This window comes from Oncorhynchus clarkii, chromosome 1, assembly GCF_045791955.1.
Source record: "Oncorhynchus clarkii lewisi isolate Uvic-CL-2024 chromosome 1, UVic_Ocla_1.0, whole genome shotgun sequence".
Classification (NCBI taxonomy): Eukaryota; Metazoa; Chordata; class Actinopteri; order Salmoniformes; family Salmonidae; genus Oncorhynchus; species Oncorhynchus clarkii.
This window is the reverse complement of record NC_092147.1, coordinates 58,832,550-58,855,860: the sequence shown is the minus strand read 5'-3', so window position 1 is coordinate 58,855,860 and position 23,311 is coordinate 58,832,550. Positions and strand designations below refer to the sequence as shown.

Here is a 23,311-nt window from a genome sequence, read left to right as displayed (position 1 = left end):
GGTGCAGTTGTCATACCAGGCGGTGATACAGCCCGACAGGATGCTCTCAATTGTGCAACTGTAAAAGCTTTTGAGGGTTTTAGGTGACAAGCCAAATTTCCTCAGCCTCCTGAGTTTGAAGCGGCGCTGTTGCGCCTTCTTCACCACACTGTCTGTGTTAGTGGACCATTTCAGTTTGTCTGTGATGTGGATGCCAAGGAACTTAAAACCTTCCACCTTCTCCTCTGCGGTCCCGTCGATGTGGATATGTGCGTGCTCCCTCTGCTGTCCACGATCAGCTTATTTGTTTTGTCGACATTTGTCAACATTGAGTAAGAGATTATTTTCCTGGCACCACACTCGTCATTGTTGGTGATCAAGCCTACTACTGTTGTGTCGTCTGTCAAATTGATGATCAAGTTGGAAGCGTACATGGCCACGCAGTCATGGGTGAACAGGGAGTACAGAAGGGGGCTGAGCACGCACCCTTGTGGGACCCCACTGTTGAAGATCTACCTTCACCACCTGGGGCGGCCGTCAGGAAGTCCAGGGCCCAATTGCACAGCGCGAGGTTGAGACCCAGGGCCTCAAGGTTAATGATGAGCTTGGAGGGTACTATGGCGTTGAAGGCTGAGCTGTAGTCAATGAACAGCATTCTTACATAGGTATTCCTCTTGTCCAGATGGGATAGGGCAGTGTGTAGTGTGATGGCGATTGCATTGTCTGTGGACCTATTGGTACGGTATGCAAATTGCAGTGGGTCTAGGGTGACAGTTAAGGTGGAGGTGATATGATCCTTGACTAGTCTCTCAAAGCACTTCATGATGACAGAAATGAGTGCTATGTGGCGATAGTCATTTAGATCAGTTACTTTCTTCTTGGGGACAGGAACAATAGTTGCCATCTTGAAGGATGTGGGGACAGCAGACTGGGATAGGGAGAGATTGAATATGTCCGTAAACACACCAGCCAGCTGGTCTGCGCATGCTCTGAAGATGCGGCTAGGGATGCCGTCTGGCCCGGCAGCCTTGCAAGGGTTAACACATTTAAATGTCTTATTGTATTATCCTCAAAGCGGGCAAAGAAGGTGTTATGTTTGTCTGGAAGCAAGACGTCGGTGTCCGTGGCTGGTTTTCTTTTTGTAGTCTGGGATTGTCTGTAGACCCTGCCACATACGCCTCGTGTCTGAGCTGTTGAATTGCGACTCCTTTCTCCCTATAGGAGGGGAGAAGCAAAATGGAGTCATGGTCCGATTTGCTGAAAGGAGGGCAGGGGAGGGCCTTGTATGCATCGCAGAAGTTAGAGTAGCAGGGATCCAGTGTTTTGCCAGCCCGGGTACTACAATCAATATGCTGATAGAATTTAGGTAGCCTTGTTCAAAATCCCCAGCTACAATAAATGCAGCCTCAGGACTTATGGTTTCCAGTTTGCATAGAGTCCAGTGAAGTTCCTTGAGGACTGTTGTGGTATCGGCTTGAGGGGGGATATATTATACACGGCTGTGACAATAACCGACGAGAATTATCTTGGGAGATAATACGTCGGCATTTTATTGTGAGGAATTCTAGGTCAGGTGAACAAAAGGACTTGAGTCATGAAACATACACCCCCGCCCTTCTTCTTCCCGGAGAGATGTTTATTTCTGTCAGCGCGACGCACAAAGAATCCCGGTGGCTGTAACAACTCCGACAGCATATCCCCAGAGAGCCATGTTTCCATGAAACAGAGTATGTTACAATCCCTGATGTCTCTTTGGAAAGCAACCCTTGCCCTAATTTCGTCTAAATTGTTATCTAGAGACTGGACATTAGTGAGTAATATACTCGGAAGTGGTGGGTGGTGTGCACGCCTCCGAAGTCTGACCAGAATGCCGCTCAGTCTATCTATTCTGCGGCAACGTTGTTTTGGGTCAGCGTCTGGAATCAGTTTGAATGCCTTGGATGGTTCAAACAAAGGATCTGCTTCGGGAAAATCGTATTCCTGGTCAAAATGCTGGTAAGTTGACGTCGCTCTGATATCCAATAGTTCTTCCCGGCAGTTCTATCCAATAGTTCTTCCCATACTCAATAGTTTCCCATCTAGGTTGTCTACACCTGGTGGCTTATTATTATTGATGGATAACAATAGTTTTTCCACCTCTTCTGCACAAACTTGACCAACTTCAAAAGAGCAATCCTTCTCTTTCATTATTAGATCTACAATACACAGATATGTTGGTTCACTGTTCAATGTTTTAATTTCACATCTCGGTTTGTCCACGTTACAAGTAAAGTAGTCATTGAAATGAATGGCTATATCAATCATATCAACTTCAATGAACGATGAAGATTAATTGCATTTTCAGCCCATAATATCATTTAAGGTGCTCCAAAGTTTTTTTCCATGGTAATATGAAATGTCTCTTGTTTTGGTAATATAATTTCTTAAGCCACCAAATTTCAATATATACAGTATGTCAACCAATCAGCTGAGCAGCCTGACATGTTTGCCACCTTCGTTGCATAATTTCTTTGAACCATACCATTTTTCAATTCATCATCAATCCAGGGGGCTCACAGTAGTTCTCACAGTTAGTTTCTTAGCAAGTGCATGCTTGTCAAGAATAATTTTACAAATAGTCCCAAGTGCTGGATCTGAATTCTCCTCCTTAAACACATCAGACAAACATACATGTTTTACATCGTCAACAAAAGAGTCCCGAGAAAACATTTTGTATGATCTCTGATAAATAATTGTAGGCCCTGCCTTTGCTACTTTTGCTGTCATTGTTATTGCCACAATGTTATGGTCACTAGAGCCAATGGGTACTGATATTGCTTTGTAGCAAAGTTCTGCAGCATTAGTGAAGATATGATCAATACAAGTGGATGTCACAGATCCAACACTGTTGGTATACTTTCTAGTTCGGGGGTAGGCAACCCTGGTCCTGGAGTGCCGCAGCCACTTCATGTTTTTGATTTAACCGACCTGGAAGACCAGGTGTGTTGAATTTAGGAAATCACTGAACTGATCAATTAGCTCAATTGGTCAGGTGTGGCGCCAAGTTTGAACAGAATTCTGCAGTACCTGCGGCACTCCAGGAACAGTGTTTACTACCCCTGCTTTAGTTGGTTGAGTGATAACCTGGGTCATGGTACATCATTAGAAACAGTAAGACGCTTCCTCTTGAGAGGACAACTAGATTATAATAATCCAATGTTCAGGTCACCAAGAAAACACATTTCTTTCTTGGCATCAGAGACCTTATCTGACATTTACACACATTCTCCAGATACGGACCGTTTGCACTTGGTGACCTATAGCAGCACCCTAAAAGGCTTTCGATGAGGCACGTGAAGCTGCAACCACAGAACTTGAATTTCATTTGTCATGAGATTCTCTTTGAGCTTTACAAGAATATAATCCACAGAGACACTGTGCCACAAAATGAGTGACAAAACGGTCCAAAACCTGGCCAGATCATTCGAGTCCTGAGTCTAGGGTCCAAGTCAAGTCTCAAGTTATTTTATTTGATATCAAATTGGTGACTCGAGTCCATAACTCTGGCTTGAACCCCCGGCATGGCTGCTTGAAACTATATTTTTGTCATTATCAGTCCTGACATTATACACCAACAGTTTATTAGCTCGATGCAATAGCCTTCTATGGTAGAATGTTCCGCTGTGAATAAGGACTATGGTATTCACCAAGATAAATAAAGAATTAATAGAGCACCATAGAAAAGCTTCTTTTTTTTACCCCCAGCGTTTAATATGATCCCCTGAACCTTCTTCTTCCACTCCCCTTTCTCTATCCGCAGGGGAAGTTGGATGCTCTGCGGGCTCTGTGTCGTCGAGGATATGATCAGGTGTCCCTGATGAGACCTCAGCCTGGAGACAAGGTGAGACTGTTACTATTCACACACAGGCACACACACACACACACACACACACACACACAGGAATCCCCTATAGAGTCTGGTTCCTCTAAAGCGCTCTTCTGGGTCGTTTGTGTGTGTTCCAGTGATCCTTTTCAATGAAGCATCTGCACTCTCTGTACCATAGAAATGGCAGGTGCTAGTGAAACAATCACAGTACTATACTATTAGTCACTGGTAGCTCCCATAGTACAGCTATCGGCCTCACACACACACACACACAGATGGATGTTTCTATATAAACTCTGTGAATAATCTGCTGAAATCTGTCTCTTACTGACACACACATGTGCACACATACTTTCTGAATGAACCGCCAATAACACTCTTTCTGTCCTACACACACAAAGCTACTATTGTTCAAACACAGGGAGAGTTATGTACTGATACTGACCGGGAGTTGGAGTTTCCAGCTTTGTGTAGGAGTCCTCTGCTACTCTCCTGAGAGAAACTGCGAGCTCAGATACAGTAGTTTGCCTAAAAAGAGATTTAAAAAAAGGATCAGGCAGAGATGATGTCATTTAACACGACAGTGAGTACAGATAGGAGCCACCTTTCCAGTAGTCTCTGTTTCATTCACTGGGAAGAAAATATGTTTTGGGATGTGACAGGGTCAGGTTTACTTCATGACTGCTATTGTTTGTGTTATGTTGGTGTTATTGTTGTGCAAAGAAGGGGAGGAGAGAGACAGAGACCACCCGCCCTCTCTATCTCTCTTCCTTTTCAATGAGAATCTTCTTCACATTACTCCTCTCTTTCATCCTCTTTCTCTTCTTCTCCCTCTCTCTCTCTTTGTCTCTCTCCTTCTCTGTCCTTTCTCTCACTATCTCTATTTCCATCTTTCTCTCATTCTCCCTCTCAGTGCTCTTTGTTTTTATCTCTCTGTACCCTTATCCTGTCTTTCACACCTTCTTGACTGGGTGAATGGGTTAGGGTTAGAGGGGAGAGAGGTTAGAGATGCCTTTAACAGAACCTTGGTGGTCTGATTTAACACCTTATTAAACAGTGAGGCCCTAAATTCGCACACTCACACATGCATACATGTGCACACATGCACAAACACACATCGATAGGTCCTAAAGTCACACACACAAAAACACAGAGCGAGAGGCCCTAAAGTCACACAGGGGACATTACACAGCCCATTGAGAAGGAGTCCCATTGTTGAGTTGAGAGGGGAAAAGAGAGTGTAGCAACAGTAGATTGATGTGGGCAGCCTGGTTGGTTCTGACTGCGGTGGTCTGGTCGTGAAAAGGGAAGCAGCAGAGTAGCAGACCTACACCAGAGACAGCATATGGACACAATGAGAACACAAGCTCATGAATATCAGAGAGAGAGGGAGGAGGGAATCCCCTCCATATGCTGCTGTAAACCAGCGTGGCGAGCCGGGTGTATTGTAACCAATGTGGTTTGGGGTAGGGGAGAGTTGTGTCTCAGGTGCTTATTGCCAACATTCTCTCACTGTAGAATTATATAGGTTTTTGCACTTTTCTCCAAACATCAAATTTCAAATTATTTTTGACATCCAGGGTTGACTCCTGCTCAGCATTGTTCAGTTTCTTCAAACTTCAAATATCGAAGTTGCTCCAAACGTCTAATTTCTAAGTTAAAGGTGAAGTTCACCCAAAACCACTTCTGGCCACTTGATAACATTTGCCTGGCAGTACCCCAGACAGTTTTCAAGTCCATTGTTTAATATAAAAATGCAGAATTTCCAAAAGTACTTCAAATGCATTCAAAACTATGTGTATTTATTGTTACATGAACAGCGATTGATGTCTCGGCACTGAATTGCCAAATAAATGTTGTTATTTTTATGTAAAAAGTGTAAAAAAAACATAGTCCTACTTCATGCTAGTGCAAAGGCCTTCCATTTGATCTGTAATCTGGTAGATACTCTTCTTTGTGGTTCCTAGATTGATTAATTACAGGAGGCAGGACGCAGGTGGGACAAAGGAGCATCTTACTATTGGTCTTCAAGCAAGGAAGTCAGAACGAAAGTTAAAGTAAACAATGAGATGGTAACGTGTCAAAAGTATATTTGCCGTTGCAAATGTCAGACTCCACTCTGTGGTCTTGGAGTTACAGTCTAGTGGAAAGATGACAGAAGTGGATGCTGAGTTAGAATGAAGAAGCGCGCCAAGTAAATTTGGTGAAGACGAATGTTCTGGCTGGACAACAGTAGCATTTGAAAACTGGAACAAAAAGGAAATTGTCTAAAATTGGAGTGGAGGATACGTGTGTAAATGATAATGAATCGCTTCTTATTGGGATGCGTTGGTTGAATAATGATGCATATGTGGGAATCTCGTTTGAGTTATCAAAAATTGGGAAGTATGCACTTGGAAAAGTGGAGTCTGTCAGCGTGACCCGGATTGGTTTTATTTTGATTAATTGTATTTCTGAAGAGCAGAGGAAGATTGCAGCGGGCCTCAAAAGAATCCGGACAACAGAAGTTTTGTGTTTTGAAATTCGGAGTAGAGCACCTGTCAAAGGAGTCATCTCAGGGGTGACGACGTATGTTCAGGTTGAATACCTGAAGAGAATACCTGCTGTGGTTGGTGCCTGGCATCTGACCCGCTGGGTGAATGGAGAAAAAGAAGAAAGTCTGTCGGTCCTGTTGTTTTTTGATAAAGAGCAAATACCTACACATGTGAAGCTTGGTTATGTAAAATATGCTGTAAGAGCGTTCGTCCCCAAACCATTACAGTGTAAGAATTGTAAAGGATTTGGCCATGTTTCAAGTGTGTGCAGACGGACAGAGTGTATTGAAGAACGGTGTGTAGAAGGACGACAGTGTTGCAATTGTGTTGGGAATCATGATCCTGAGTTCCTGGGCCCTTTAAGGGTGAAGGAAATTGTGGTGGCAAAAGTTAGAGCGGTCAATCGAATCTCCTATGTGGAGGCGATTAAAAGAATTGAGAAAACAAGTGATGCTAGTGAAGATATGGTTGTGGATACACAACAGCCTGTAGTAAATGTTTGCTGCTAGACAAAATATATCCTGTGTGTTAAAAAAGTGGATTTTTTTTGCGTTATTTGCCACAGTTGTACAGCACAAGTCTCAAAGAAGTCGAAGAAACTGGACATTATTGTGGCTGCGGCAGAATTATTTTTGAGACTCAAGGATTTTACATCTGAATACTTGCAAAGGGGTACTGGCGACGGAAGACCAGCCCTCCCAGGTTCCCCTTGAGCCTGTGTAGGGATCAGATCTGTTTTATTTTTTAACAGAAAAGTTGATTTAGTTTATATCTTTTTGGGTAGTTTTTTGGTAGTTCAGTTTTTGGGGGAATCCTGTTTCCATAGAAGAAGAAAAAGAAGAAGCGATGGTAACGTTAGCTAGTAGCTAGGCTAGCAGTTAGTCATCTCTGAAGTAAAGTAAGGTGAACAATGTTAGTAGTTGAGTAGCTAAGTCAAGTTGGACAAAAATAAGTGCATTGTACCAGGGTGCGATAATGTTCCAGGTCAGATACAAATATAGTACACTGCACATTTCCACTCTTTTCCTGTCCGCGATGGAGCTGTTTGTCAGGCATGGCTGCAGACCATCCGACATATTTGTCACATGCGTCGAATACAACGGGTGTACAGTGAAATGCTTACAACGGTGTGTTGTAATAATTTCCTGCTTATGGTGTCGATATGACACCTGAAGTCATTCACCAGCTGCGGTTGATCATGTGATCACTTTGTGGCCACTGACTACAATGGTGACCTGTTGAAACCGGGTTCTGTTTCCACCGTCTTTCCACCATGGACAGGAAAGATCCAACCATTCAAGGTATGTTGCTAGCTAGCTAAGTTGCTAACACCTGTAGCTAGTCACCATAAAGTCATTTATAACGTTATTTGTTTGCCATTCCCTGAAATAGTTTGTGATATTTTTAGCTTAGCTACTAACTTACTCTAACGTTATACTGTCCTACAGACTGTTTAAAAAACTTTGAAAAACTTTGTGACAAAATTTCCATTACACTGATAAGAAATTCTATATTCTTTGCTACTAGGCTTCACATTTTCCTGTAGTGCTATTGATTGCAAACAATTCCTTGCCCTAGCTATGGTCCATGAGTAGGACACTTATCCCTAGCCAGAGCCATATAGGTAAATGTATGGCTCTGGCCCTAGCTAGGTGCATGAGTTGTAATGACGGCAAACTAGCCCAACCTTTACATTATTTAAATTAAAACATTTACAATATCAGCTTATGCCCTGAACTGACATGTAATGACTGAATCTCTGCTACACCAGCCAACATCACCATTGAAACCAAGCCAGATGTCACTTGTCCTGCGCTTGCAATTGAGAAGCCCTTTACAGCCTCGCCTCTTTATGGTCTGCCGAGGAGGTCCCTCAACATCAGGGAGTTACTATGAACCCAGCTATGGAGCAAACAACACATAGTACGAAGGTAGACTATACTCCACACACCTGATAGACTGCAATTACCATTTCATTTTATTTTGACTTCTGACTTCCATTTTTTTCTCTGTGAGTAGGAGGTTGAATCAATAACCTTTGCGACAGAGAGACAGCCCATGTTTTGCTCACTTTAAGTATCCATTTATTGAGGCAAGGACCTCTCTTGTCATCCTGGATCACAACGAAAATTCAGGACGCGCACAAGCCACTACAGCTTCAGGACACATCACATTATCTGGTTTAATGCCTCTTATGAACAGATTGATCCTCTCCCTTTCTCACCTCTCCTCCCATCTACAGTGCCTTGTAAAAGTATTCATCCCCCTTGGCGTTTTTCCTATTTTGTTGCATTACAACCAGTAATTTAAATACATTTTTATTTGGATTTCATGTGATGGACATAGTCCATGATAGTCCAAATTGGTGAAGTGAAATGTAAAAAATTACTAGTTTCAAAAAATTCTACAAAATAAACAATGGAAAAGTGGTGCGTGCATATATATTCACCCCGTTTGCTATGAAGCCCCTAAATAAGATCTGGTGCAACCAATTACCTTCAGAAGTCACATAATTAGTTAAATAAAGTCCACCCGTGTGCAATCTAAGTGTCACATGATCTCAGTATATATATATATATATATATATATATATATATATACACACACACACACACACACACACACACACACACACACACACACCTGTTCTGAAATGCCCCAGTCTGCAACACCACTAAGCATGGGGCACCACCAAGCAAGTGGCACCATGAAGACCAAGGAGCTCTCCAAACAGGTCAGGGACAAAGTTGTGGAGAAGTCCATTTCCATTATTAAAAAATGGAAAGAATATGGCACGACAACAAACCTGACAAGAGAGGGCCGCCCACCAAAACTCATGAACCAGGCAAGGAGGGCATTAATCAGAGAGGCAACAAAGAGACCAAATATAACCCTGAAGGAGCTGCTAAGCTCCACAGCGGAGATTGGAGTATCTCTCCATAGGATCACTTTAAGCCGTACACTCCACAGAGCTGGGCTTTATGGAAGAGTGGCCAGAAAAAAGCCAATGCTTGAAGGAGCTGGAGCAGTTTTGCCTTGAAGAATGGGCAAAAATCCCAGTGGCTAGATGTGCCAAGCTTATATAGACATACCCCCAAGAGTCTTGCAGCTGTAATTGCTACAACAGGTTAAACACGCTCAAGTTCTGTTTTTTTTTACTTATTTCTTGTTTGTTTCACAATAAAAAATATTTTGCATCTTCAAAGTGGTATGCATGTTGTGTCAATCAAATGCTACAAACACCCCAAAAATCTATTTTAATTCCAGGTTGTAAGGCATCAAAATAGGAAAAATGACAAGGGGGTGAATAATTTCGCAAGCCACTCTACTTCCCTCTTATCACGTGTAATCATCTTTTTTTTTCTCTTACTCTCAAACCAGACCCTATTCCCACTTTATGTAGAAGTTTGATTTGGCTCAAAATAATAGCAGATTGACATCATGCTTGTGCACTCCATTTTATACCTGCCTCGGAGGGAATGGAAAGAAAGGGGTTGTTGGAACAGACATGAGGATAGGGCAATGAACTATACTGTCTCAGATTGTATCTTTGCTCAATCTCTCACATCTTTGTATCCTTGTACCCTTTTCACACCCAAGGTTTCTCCACACATGCCTTCTCCAATACTTTTTCAGGAGAATGCAAGGAAAGAGTAATTAAGACTCATTTAAATGTTTCGTTATTGTCACACATCCTTCAGGAGATCCGAGAAGCCGTGTCGAGTATTCCAAACATGCCAAGGACTGGGTAGAGAAGCGAGTGTCTGAAGAGAAGAAATTCAACTTTAGAACCAGATTGGTCCCGCAGGCTGTCAAGTGGCGGGAAGATAGATGGGTCATAAACAAAGACTTCAAAGTTAACACACCAGACTGACCTCCAAACATCTCCCCGGTTGAAAAACCAACCGAGGAGGAGCTGGTGGCAAAATGACTGAACAGGTTTACACAAGAAGTATCACTGTGCAAGTGTAATTTTGAGACACAACTGAACTTTTCAGCCTAATGATGGCAGTGGCAGTATAATGTGCAACGCCATCAACAACATGTCATGTAATCATTGGTGGCTGCGTGTAGTGTTACTGCTATGTAGACCACCTAGAACATCACCATTCTCTACCTCAGGTTTATTCCTTCTGGTAAACCCATGGGCATGGAAATCAGAATGACTAGACTTGGAACCTCTAACCATGGCAATTTGACTGGTAATTAGGGGATAATGCCCGAAAAGCCGATGTTTTGGAGGATATATTGGGATGGGTGTTGTTAGGCCCGAGACCAAGCCAGTATATCCTCAAAACACCGGCTTCGAGGGTGTTATCACTTTTATACAACGGGTTAACAACATACTCAAATAATGATTGACATATTTGAATTAAAAACTTTATTTTGATTAATTTACTCATACCATTTCATCCTTCCATAAGATATAGTCCCGACACAAATCTAGGGACGCTACCCAAGCCGGCTGGTCCTTCGTTCTATCAAATCGGTTGCCAGAGACGCGACCCAGTCGTTCAGTCTTTTGGTTCTGTATCTATGGATGCGACCCTGTCGTTCGTTCTCAATGTTCAATTGCCATACTGGCTGGCAACGTTCTTATCACTTGCTTGCTAGCTAGCCAATTACGGCTAACTTACACTTACGTCAAAAACTGCAGCTAGAATAACAGCAAAATAACTGCATTTGCATTTGTTTAAGCTGTTTTCTAGTGACATTTATTTGGATACGTCCATAACAATGAGCTAATGAGGCGCGATTACACCTGGCATAGAAAATATGCTCATTCATGGGGACACTGTTGTTCAGAGGAGCTAGACAACGACACAGCTAACACAATCACTTCAAACTGAAGCTGGAAAGACTGCAAACTAGCTGCACTTGTTTCGTTTTACCTGTTTTCAATGGACATTTCTTTGTATATATCCATAAAAATGATACCAACTGATTCATGATTTCGACTAGCTGAAAAACGTTGCCTGTCTGTCTGTCTCGTCCCTACACATTCATCCCTATAGGACAGCTGGAGATCGAATTTGATTATTGAAATTTTTTTGCAAATGTCGGAGAGAAAGAAGGCAAGATTTATACAAATCTCCGCTGTTGAAAACTAAATATTAGTCTAAAAGAAATGTGAGATAATGTCTAGATACTTTTTATAGTGGAGATCAAGTTCATAAATTGCTTGGCTGGGCTGATGAGACAGTGGATTGCACAGTCAGATGGAACAGAGTAAATAGGCATTTTAAAGTCATAGATTTAGCCAATGTTAACTTGTGGAATAGACACATCGGGAATGCCGTTTTAACCAATCAGCATTCAGGATTAGACCCACCCGTTGTATAAACTCGCAATGGTTGCCTGGTATTGTGATGCAATAATTTCCATGGTAACATTCAAATTATGCTAATTACATCAGCTTTGGCTCATACAATGGAATGGAATGTCTGTTGAGTGGTCTCAACAAATCACAGCACAGATTGATGGGTACACTTCCTGCTTTTACTTTATGCTTTAACTTCCTGCTTTGCTCTTATGGGTACACTCCCCAGTCCACCTATTATGCCACCATTGTCTTGAATGGGAACAACTGTTATATTCAATAAGGGGATTCGATGCATCTGGCCTGGGCACCCAGGTAGTAGGATGACCACGTCCCAGATTGTGTGGGACAGTCCCGCATTTTAGCCCTTTGTAATTTCCTCAAACGTGTGATTCTCTCCATGATCATTAGTTGCTCATTCAACATATTTGCTGCTTCTTCATGCAAAACTGTTTAAAGGTCTCCCTTCCTAACTGTTTTACATTCTCTGAGACGAACCAGAAATGTTTCATTGGCCAAATATTCCCAGATCTTCATAAAAGCCACACGTGTTTCGCCATCACCAAATGTTGCGGGAGGTAGGCTATAGTCTACTTGGTGCGCTTCGTTCGCTGCAGTGGAAGCATTGGTGTAGTGTCAAGCTACCACTTCTCACAATGGTGCTTGTTTAATCAAGTTAGATCAAAGCTGAATCAATGTCTTGGAAGATCACACAATGATTCATTTGTATTTTACATAACAGAACCAAATATATTTGCATAGTATGGCTTTACTGTTAATCCAAAAACATCACCTTTCTTATGAGATTTTAGGATGGTTAGCTGAATAGTCACATTTTGTTTCTCATGCGGCCAAAACTGTGCCACTAGGCAGAATGTGCTTGGATTGAAACAAAATACCGGAAGGCTATGTAGTATTAACACCATCTGCTCTAATTTGCTCACGAAACAGTGACACAGAGAGAAAGAACAACTTGTCAGATAGTTCATTGAATAATGATTCATTCCTGTCCTGACTTTTCCTAATACCATTGCAGATCTACATTAAAGCCCAAAAAAGACAGCCGTGGTGTCGCTCTTCATTTCTTGGTTCTTCCGTGGTACACATAACGACCGCTACAGATTTGGGCCGCGACCCAGATCAACATAGCCCTAGCAGAGTCGGTCAAACAACTGGGCCGTAAAATAGGAAATCAAGTTGCCACGAGTCTAGCAGGGGCTGCTCCAAGCACTCCCCAGCCCATAGTACTAATACCCGATTGGTCAATCTAATTCTGAAGTCAGACATCAGAGAACCACCCCACTTCAGGGGTTATAGCACATACCGGTGCACAGTGACTGAATGGCAAGAACTTATGCAAGCTCACTTGGAAAATAAGGGTTGCAGTATATCAGAACAGGGGCAAGAGATACAGGACTGACTAATGGGGCGGGCTAAAGACATATTCAGGATTGGGCTCCGTGGAAACCCTCTCGTTAACTTAAGCAGAGACCCTGAAGCTAAATACAATATCCCGAGGCAGCACTTTGGAGAGACAATCTAATCCTCAATTACATTAGGATACTTCTTCTTCTAAGCCTCCCCCCGCTTCTCCTTTACCCAAATCCAGACAGCTGATGTTCTGAAAGAGCTGCAAAATCTAGATCCCTACAAATCAACTGGGTTAGACAATCTGGACCCTCTCTTCCTAAAATTATCCGCCGTCATTGTTGCAACCCCTATTACTAGTCTGTTCAACCTCTCTTTCATATCGTCTGAGATTCCTAAAGATTAGAAAGCGGCAGCGGTCATCCCCCTCTTCAAAGGGGGAGACACTCTAGACCCAAACTGTTACAGACCTATATCTATTCTACCCTGCCTTTATAAGGTCTTTGAAAGCCAAGTGAACAAACAGATCACCAACCATTTCGAGTCCCACCATACCTTCTCCGCTATGCAATCTAGCTTCCGAGCTGGTCACGGGTGCACATCAGCCACGCTCAAGGTCCTAAACGATATCATAATCGCCATCGATAAAAGACAGTACTGTGCAGCCATCTTCATCGACCTGGCCAAGTCTTTCGACTCTGTCAATCAACGTATTCTTATCGGCAGACTCAGCAACCTTGGTTTCTCTAATGACTGCCTCGCCTGGTTCACTAACTACTTCTCAGATAGAGTTCTGTGTGCCAAATCGAAGGGCCTGTTGTCCGGACCTCTGGCACAGGGTTCAATTCTCAGGCTGACTCTTTTCTCTGTATATATCAATGATGTCATTCTTCTGCGGGTGAATCTTTGATCCACCTCTACGCAGACGACACCATTCTGTATACAGTACATCTGGCCCTTCTTTGGACACTGTGTTAACAAACCTCCAAACAAGCTTCAATGCCATACAACACTCCTTCCGTGGCCTCCAACTGCTCTTAAACGCTAGTAAAACTAAATGCATGCTCTTCTAGACTGTAGACTGTAAACTCTGCTTCCAGACCCACATTAAGCATCTCCAATCCAAAGTTAAATCAAGAAACGGCTTCCTATTTCGCAACAAAGCCTCCTTCACTCATGCTGCGTAAAACAAAACTGGCTATCCTCGTAAAACTGACTATCCTACCGATCCTTGACTTCGGCGATGTAATTTACAAAATAGCAAATAGCTAATTGGATGCAGTCTATCACAGTCTCATCCGTGTTGTCAAGCCCCATATACTACCCACCACTGCGACCTATATGCTCTTGTTGGCTGGTCCTCGCTACATATTCGACGCCAAACCCACTGGCTCCAGGTCATCTATAAGTCTTTGCTAGGTAAAGCTCCGCCTTATCTCAGCTCACTGGTCACCGTAGCATGCGCTCCAGCAGGTATATTTCACTGGTCATCCCCAAAGCCAACATCTCCTTTGGCCGCCTTTCTTTCCAGTTCTCTGCTGCCAATGACTGGAACGAATTGCAAAAATCGCTGAAGTTGTAGACGTATATCTCCCTCACGAACTTTTAAGCGTCAGCTGTCAGAGCAGCTTACCGATCGCTGCAGCCCATCTGTAAATAGCCCATCCAACCAACTACCTACCTTATCCCCATATTTGTTTTTGTTTTTCTGCTCTTTTACACACCTGTATTTCTACTTGCACATCCTCATCTGCACATCTATCACTCCAGTGTAAATCGATCAATTGTAATTACTTTGCCACTATTGGCCTATTTATTGCCTTACCTCCTTACTTAATTTGCACACACTGTATACAGATTTTTTCTATTATGTTAATGACTGTATGTTTGTTTATCCCATGTGTAACTCTGTGTTGTTGTTTTTGTCGCACTGCTTTGCTTTATCTTGACCAGGTTGCAGTTATAAACAAGAACTTGTTCTCAACTGGCCTACCTGGTTAAATAAAGGTGAAAGATAAAGATAAAAGGTGCAAGCCTTTTGAAAATTGGACCGTTGGAGATTTACAGGAAATGATTGACAGCCATCACAGAGACGAACAGTCAGCCAGACACAAGGCGCAGAGTACTGCCAAGGTAGAAGACGCGATGACCCCCAACGCTTGGTGTATGACTCAACAACAAGCTGTCGGTCATCATAATTCAGCCACACCCACTAACTAACAGTGATCAGGCTTCATTAAACAAAGTGATTTCTCTCTTGGAAAAGCATATAAAGACATAATTTTTTTAGTGTTGTTTGTAACTTATTTTTTTACTTATTTTGTACATAATGTTGCTGCTACCGAAAATAACTTCTGGACATCAGAACAGCGATTACTCACCTCGAATTGGAAGAAGCTTTCATCGCCGAAACAATGAATTTAAGACATTTTGCAAGAGAATGTAAGGCTATCTGTCCACCAATTGAAGCTCAATCGAAGATCGGTGATGCAACAGAACAACGACCCAAAACACAGAAGTAAATCAACAACAGAAGATCAGATCAAATTTTATGACCAATTTATGCAGAAGTCCATGTAATTCACATACTTTTTCTTGCTGCTGTTATTTACAATGACGGTCTACCCCGGCCAAACCTTACCCGGACGACGCTGGACAAATTGCGCACTGCCCAATGGGACTCCCAATCACAGCCAGTTGTGATACAGCCCGGGAATTGAACGATGGTCTGTAATGACACCTCTAGCACTGAGATGCAGTGCCTTAGACCACTGCACCACTCAGGAGCCCAAAGGACATCAATAAGAAAGAGACTTGCTTGGGCCAAGAAACACGAGCAATGGACATTAGCCAGGTGGAAATCTGTCCTTTGGTCTGATGAATCCAAATTTGAGATTTTTGGTTCCAACCGCCGTGTCTTTGTGAGATGCAGAATAGGTGAATGGATGATCTCCGCATGTGGTTCCCACTGTGAAGCATGGAGGAGGTGGTGTGATGGTGCTTTGCTAGTGACACGGTCTGTGATTTATTTCAAATTCAAGGCATACTTAACCAGCATGGCTACCACAGCATTCTGCAGCGATATGCCATCCCATCTGGTTTGCGCTTAGTGGGACTATCATTTGTTTTTCAACAGGACAATTACCCAACACACCTCCAGGCTGTGTATGGGCTATTTGACCAAGAAGGAGAGTGGTGGAGTGATGCATCAGATGACCTGGCCTCCACAATCACCCGACCTCAACCCAATTGAGATGGTTTGGGACGAGTTGGACCACAAAGTGAAGGAAAAGCAGCCAACAAATGCTCAGCATGTGTGGGAACTACTTCAAGACTGTTGGAAAAGCATTCCAGCTGAAGCTGGTTGAGAGAATACCAAGATTGTGCAAAGGGTGTTTACTTTGAAGAATCTAAAATGTCAAATATATTTTGATTTGTATAACACTTTTTTTTGGTTACTACATGATTCCATATGTGTCTTCACTATTATTCTACAATGTAGAAAATAATAAAAATAAAGAAAAACCCTTGAACGAGTAGGTCTTTTCAAACTTTGGACTGGTATTGTATATAAACATGTCTAGTTAGGCTACTTCAAAGTAGCCTTATCCATTTGATCCCCGATTAATTGAATTGGGGAATGATTTTATATAAATACAACAAAGTATTTGGTTGTAATTAAACAATATTTTATATCAAGGGTAGCAACCATCCTCCAGGATAGCTACTGCGTGTGCAGGCATTTCGTCGAGCCTTGGACTAACCTCGTTGTAGCCTAAACACCAATTGCTCAACAGGACCTTGATAAGCAGACTTGGGTGTTTCAGGGCTGGATCAAAAGCCAAGCCTGCCAAGCCTGCACACCCAGGAGCTCTGCAGATGGTGGGTTGGCCACATGTAACTTACAGTGCAGTTCTACTTTGCGGGGGTTTAAGTGCCTCAATCAAGTGTACAACGGCATTAGACGGTAGGCCTGCATGCGATCAGATACAGCAGCATTCCAGTGTCATTAATGGTTACTTTTTTCATGTCAGCTATAATAATACTAGTCATGGACAATGTGTATGAAACCTTAACAGTGAATAAATAATAAGAGGTCTCTATAGCATAATGTAATTTGTGAATTTCGGCGAACAGTCTAATGTACCAACTTGGGGGGGAAAAAACAGTTCCTGTACTTCTCGCACACTTCTTTCATATCAAGCACTGATCAGCATGTGTTCGAGGAATGACGACAGGTGGCCGGTTTTTGAGTTTCTTTCCTCTCATTAATGGAATGCAACTGAAGCAAACGCGGCTCGATTAAATCTTGTAGGCTGATATTTTCCAAATATTTTTTTTCTCTCATTACGGAGTCCTCTCTCGCCACTTGACTTTGAACAACGTGATCTTGCAGTGACACTGCCTTCTTACAAGGGAATGACCGCAGCAGGTCATCAAGGTATTGTTTGATAATGGGAATTGATGGGAAATGATGTAAAATATATCACTAGCCACTTTAAACAATGCTACCTAATATAATGTTTACATACCCTACATTATTCATCTCATATGTATACGTATATACTGTACTCTATATCATCTACTGCATCTTTATGTAATACATGTATTACTAGCCACTTTAACTATGCCACTTTGTTTACACACTCATCTCATATGTATATACTGCACTCAATACCATCTACTGTATCTTGCCTATGCCGCTCTGTACCATCACTCATTCATATATCTTTATGTACATATTCTTTATCCCCTTACACTTGTGTCTATAAGATAGTAGTTTTGGAATTGTTAGCTAGATTACTTGTTGGTTATTACTGCATTGTCGGAACTAGAAGCACAAGCATTTCGCTACACTCGCATTAACATCTGCTAACCATGTGTATGTGACAAATAAAATTTGATTTGATTTGATTGTGTTCTTAAAAAATTCTACATTGCGCCAAATTTCGTTATGTGTTCCATAACGTCATAGAAAATATTCATGTTGTTTCCAACTACCAATCAACAACTACATATTGAAAGTTGAGATCATAGTTAAGATTGCCGAAAGCAGTGGTAAGGAGTGGAATGTTAACTAAAGATACTGGTACTCACTACTCAGGCAAGTCATAACCTGCCTCTGGCGGGAAACAAACACAGCTCCATTACAACCCTCAGCATACCCAGCCTCTCAGTCCCTCTCTCACACACACCCACACACTTGTTTTTCTATCCTCATGGGGACCTAAAATGTATTTCCATTCAAGATCCTATTTTCCCTAACCCCAATTGTAACCCTAAACCTAGCCCCTAAACTAACCTTTGTCCTCGTGTGGATGTGGGAAATGTCCCCACGAAGGAGAATTTTCCTGAAACCTAACCCTAGCTTTAGGGTTAACTCCTAATTCTAATCGTAATCCTAGCCCCCTAAAGTCAAAATAGCCTTTGTCCTCGAGGGAAATGTCCCCACAAGGGAGAATTTTCCTTGTTTTACTATCCTTGTGGGGACTTTTAGGTCCCTGCGAGGATAGAACAAAACCACACGCATCGCGGCGTTTCATGAGAGTGCGCTCTGAACTGACAACTCTGCATGTCACCTCACATGACCTTAAAAGGATCCACTCACACACACACTTCACAGGCAACTGTATAAGATCCCTCCATCTCACAACCAAGGATCCACTTACACACACGCTATGCATATAGCGGAACAAGACCCTTATTCTGCAGATGTGATATCTCTATTTGGCCAGAGGTTCCTGTGAGTTTGGTGGAGAGAGAAGATGGGAGGTCCTGATTTGCGTTGCATATTTAATAAACAAGGCCCTCTCCTCCCTCTTTCCTACTTTTCCCTATTTCCTCTCCTCTCCGCTGTGTGACAGGGCCATCAGGGGACAATGAAAGGGAATCTCTTCTGTCACAATTTGGCTTGTGGCCTTTCAACTTCCCATCTGGTTGGGTGACGCGCTTTCACAGAGGATGACATACACACACACACACACACACACATTGTGGCAGAAACTGGTAACCTGCTGATGGCCATTCATGAGCCCATTAGAGTGAGAGTAATGTGGAGAGATGGGAGAGTGAGATGTGTGTGTTTGTCAGAGATGGGAGATTTTCATAATTGATCTGGATGTCTTAGTGCTTTGTGTTATATTGTTGAGCTCGTTATCCCTGTGCCTTTTCTTGTTGTGCTTTTCGTAGTTGATGTGCTTTTTAACCGTGTGCTTTTGTCGTTTTTGTTACACTTTTTGTCGTTGTGCCTTTTGTTGTTTTGATTTGTCAATAAGTTGTATGACAATTTTTAAAATACATCCAATACCTATGTATGAATAAAACACCTATGTATGAATAAAACCCTGGAAGATAACTCAAAAACAACAGAGATGAGATAATGCTTTGTCTTTTCACAGAAATGTGTGTTTGCATCTGAAATTGGCTCCCTAAATATCAATACAGAAAAACAACAGTTAGAGAAGTCATTGTCTTTTGATTTCTCCCCCATTTCACCTCGAGATTTGAAGATGTATTCTGCCCAGTTAATGACGTGTGAAGGACTTGTAAAGGGGCTTTGTTGTGTGTGTGTGTGTGTGTGTGTGTGTGTGTGTGTGTGTGTGTGTGTGTGTGTGTGTGTGTGTGTGTGTGTGTGTGTGTGTGTGTGTGTGTGTGTGTGTGTGTGTGTGTGTGTGTGGCTCAGAGACGATGTGTTACAGACTCTGGAAAGTTGTTTCCAATTAAACGGCCCAGTTCTAAATTCTCTGCAACACTCGGACCACTTAGAGGAGTGGATTCTTTAACACTTGTTTTTATTAGCACCCTAATACCATTATTCTTAGTTTGCATTGTTCCCCCCAATCTTCACCTATCTTGATGCAAACAGGACATATACACACGCACATGTGTGTATGTGCGTGCTGGTTTACTTTGTCACCTTTTAATCAGAGGACTCTGCAGCCAAACAGTGATGTAACTAACTGGAAAAGGCGTCTGTGACCTGAACCCCTGGTCTAACTTGGTTCCGTCTGTCTGTGTTGCAGGGTCGTTGTATCAACTTCACACGCGTAAAAAACAAGGAGTCCATTCGACCCCCTTCTGCCCGTCGCTCTCAAACCCTTCCCCCTCCTCCAGTTCAGAGGCCTCTAGTCCAACCGTCCTCTCCTCCCCCACACTCCACTCCTCCCTCCGTCTCCATCCCTCCCTCCCGTGCCCCCCCGTCCAGCCGACTTCCCCCAGGCCCCCCTCCAGCCCGTGCACCCCCAGGCCCCCCTCCCTCTCGCCCGCCACCCAGGCCTTGAGGACAAGACAAACCCCTATTACGCCCTCACAGTAGTAACACCCCCCAAAAACATTCTCCTCGCACCACCAAGAGCAAAGGTATTTATTTAATACACGGGTTCAGGCTTTGATCTCAAAGGTTTGTTGCTGGACAGCAAATATCATATTTTGGTGAATACCAAATCAACTACTGAGTTCACACTAAATGCCTCTGGTCTTTAGGAGGTGCAGACAAATTCTGTTTCCTCAAATTGTGTTGTCTTATGAACAGAAATCCAATTGTAATGGTATTGAATCGTACATGGATTGAATCGTAAATAGGTCAACTCGGCCACAGAGGGATATTGTGAACCTTGACATTGGAAGTTTACAATATCCCTCTGCTGGCCGAGTTGACATATTTAAAGAAATGCCATTGGTTGGTGGAGAAAAAGTTTAATATCTTTGATAGGCTGATGAGGAATTAAATGTAACCTCAAACTTAAACTGTATAATGTTTGTCTGGAGGCCAGGCTAAAGGTCCCTCACTAGAGACTAAAATGATAATCTGCTTTGTGTTCATCTGTTAACAGTGAAAAACATTTTTGTCCATCATTAAAGCATTTTCTTTCCAATATTTGCATCCAGCATTATTATTCTGTGTACCAAGTAAAAGAATTGTCCATATTTGCCTTTAAAAATGTTTTAAAATACACTACATTACCAAAGGTATGTGGACACCTGCTCATCTAACATCTCATTTCAATATCATGGGCATTAATATAGAGTTGGTTCCCCCTTTGCTGCTACAACAGCCTCCACTATTCTGGGAAGGCTATCCACTAGATGTTGGAACATTGCTGCGGGGACTTGCTTCCACTCAGCCACGAGCATTAGGCACTGATGTTGGGTGATAAGGCCTGGCTCGCAGTCGGCGTTCCGATCCAAAGGTGTTTGATGCGGTTGAGGTCAGGGCTCTGTGCAGGCCATTCAAGTTCTTCCACACCGATCTCATCAAACCATTTCTGTATGGACCTCGCTTTGTGCACTGGGGTATTGTCATGCCGAAACAGGAAATGGCCTTCCCCAAACTGTTGCCACAAAGTTGGAAGCACAGAATTGTCTAGAATGTAATTTTATGCTGTAGCATTTCCCTAGCCCGAACTACGAAAAACAGCCCCAGACCATTATTCCTCCTCCACCAAACTTTACAGTTAGCACAGTGCATTGGGTCAGGTAGCGTTCTCCTGGCATCCGCCAAACCCAGTGCCAGATGGAGAAACGTGATTCATCACTCCAGAGAACGGCGGTGAGCTTTACACCACTACAGCCAACATTTGGCATTGCGCATGGTGATCTTTGGCTTGTGCCGGGCTGCTTGGCCATGGAAACCCATTTCATGAAGCTCCCGACTAACAGTTCTTGTGCTGACGTTGCTTCCAGAGGCAGTTTGGAAGTCAGTAGCGAGTGTTCTAACCGAGGACAGACCATTTTTACACGCTTCGCACTTCAGCAGTCCCGTTTCTGTGAGCTTGTGTGGCCTACCACTTCGCAGCTGAGCCGTTGTTGCTCCTAGACGTTTCCACTTCACAATAACAGCACTTAGTTGACCGGGGCAGCTCTAGCAGGGCAGACATTTGACAAACTGACTTGTTGGGAAGGTGGCATCCTATGAAAGGATGCCACATTGAAAGTCACTTAGGTCTTCAGTATTCTATGGCCAATGTTTGTCTATGGAGATTGCATGGCGGTGTGATCGATTTTATACACCTGTCAGCAACAGGTGTGGCTGAAGGGGTGTATCTTTATACACCAGCCCTATATGCGAGTGACTTTCCCAGTCATGTTAACCAGTTGAGCTGATATGACGAGTATAATAAATAAGTTATGGTGCTGAAATATATTTATTATTTTATGTTAATAAAATGTCATGTTTTTATCTTCGGTAAATGTGCTTTTAATTAAACAGATTACACTTTCGGTTCTGTTAAGGCCCTCATTGGAAATTGTAGTTAATTTATCGTACTGTAAGGAAACTCTTGATGAATTATCAGAATGAGTTCATAATTACTCAGTGCTCCCAAATATCAAAAAGGCAATAAAGAGTTTGTCTATTTATTCCCAGAATGGGCCAGAACATCTGCCTACCCCCTCAGAGAGGCCTGAGAACAGAGAAGCATGGGAAAGTCTCCTCAGAGAACCTCTGGTTTAGATAGATAATTACTCAAATGGTCATCGGTTCCGTGTGCAGCCCTACGATTAATTTATGTAACAAGTGACGGCTTCACATGACTCGCGTGTCTGGTGACTCTTTCTTGGTCTGTACAAAACCCACTTCTTTCCCTAGCCCCCCCCCCCCCTTCTCTTACCCCCTGCTCTTTTCCTCCCTAGACCCTACCCCTAAAATATTTGAATTTACATGAATAATTTGCTGACCACAAGCCAAAGACAAGAACTCAGGCTTCAAGTGATCACAGATCTCACACTCACCAACCCTTGTGCAGTCTCATGGTCTTCATTATCTTGAAATCTGCTCAGGTTACAGAGGGCATTCTCTCATGAGACTTACATAGATAGCACAGCTATTTGGGTCTGGGTGACGAGATTAGAAAGAGTGTGAGGGAAGGAAGGAGAGCAAGCAGGCCAGACTTCCTTTGCTCTGCTGTGTCAGAGGGGTTGGTCAGAACAATGAACAGTAGGAGTGTTGTAGTACTCTAGTCATCTCATGAATGGAGCCATTCTGTTGCTCTCCTGTTCACTGTTGCTTTAGTACGGCGTGAACAGGGCTCCCCCACAGCAATGACGGACTGCTTCATTCAAACACTACAGCCAAAGCCTCCCAAGGATAAACTCCCAGCCTCTCCAACCCTACAGCCAATTTGGTATGCCGCCTTGTAGATCTGGAAGAAAGGGATGAGTGTACGTCTTATAGAAGCCATATTGCTGATGTTAATCAAATCTAAATGGAGAAGTGTCTGGGGCTAGTTGTTGATTTTGAATTCGGCA

The 23,311-nt window shown here is 42.8% G+C and overlaps 1 protein-coding gene across 2 annotated transcripts in view; it reads left to right on the top strand.

Moving 5' to 3' along the window:
• Nucleotides 1–20,940, top strand: part of LOC139409577 (anthrax toxin receptor 1-like) — a 60,105-nt gene extending 39,165 nt beyond the window's left edge. Inside the window, exons 17-18 of one of the 2 annotated variants that reach the window (XM_071154943.1) lie at nt 3,779–3,859; nt 20,089–20,940. In XM_071154943.1, coding sequence (XP_071011044.1) covers nt 3,779–3,859; nt 20,089–20,346 — 339 coding nt within the window. In that variant the 3' untranslated portion in view covers nt 20,347–20,940. Of the gene's footprint in view, nt 1–3,778; nt 3,860–18,930; nt 19,523–20,088 lie in introns of those variants that run through there. The other variant, XM_071154951.1, reaches the window with a different exon arrangement.
• The last annotated feature ends 2,371 nt before the right edge of the window (nt 20,941–23,311 follow it).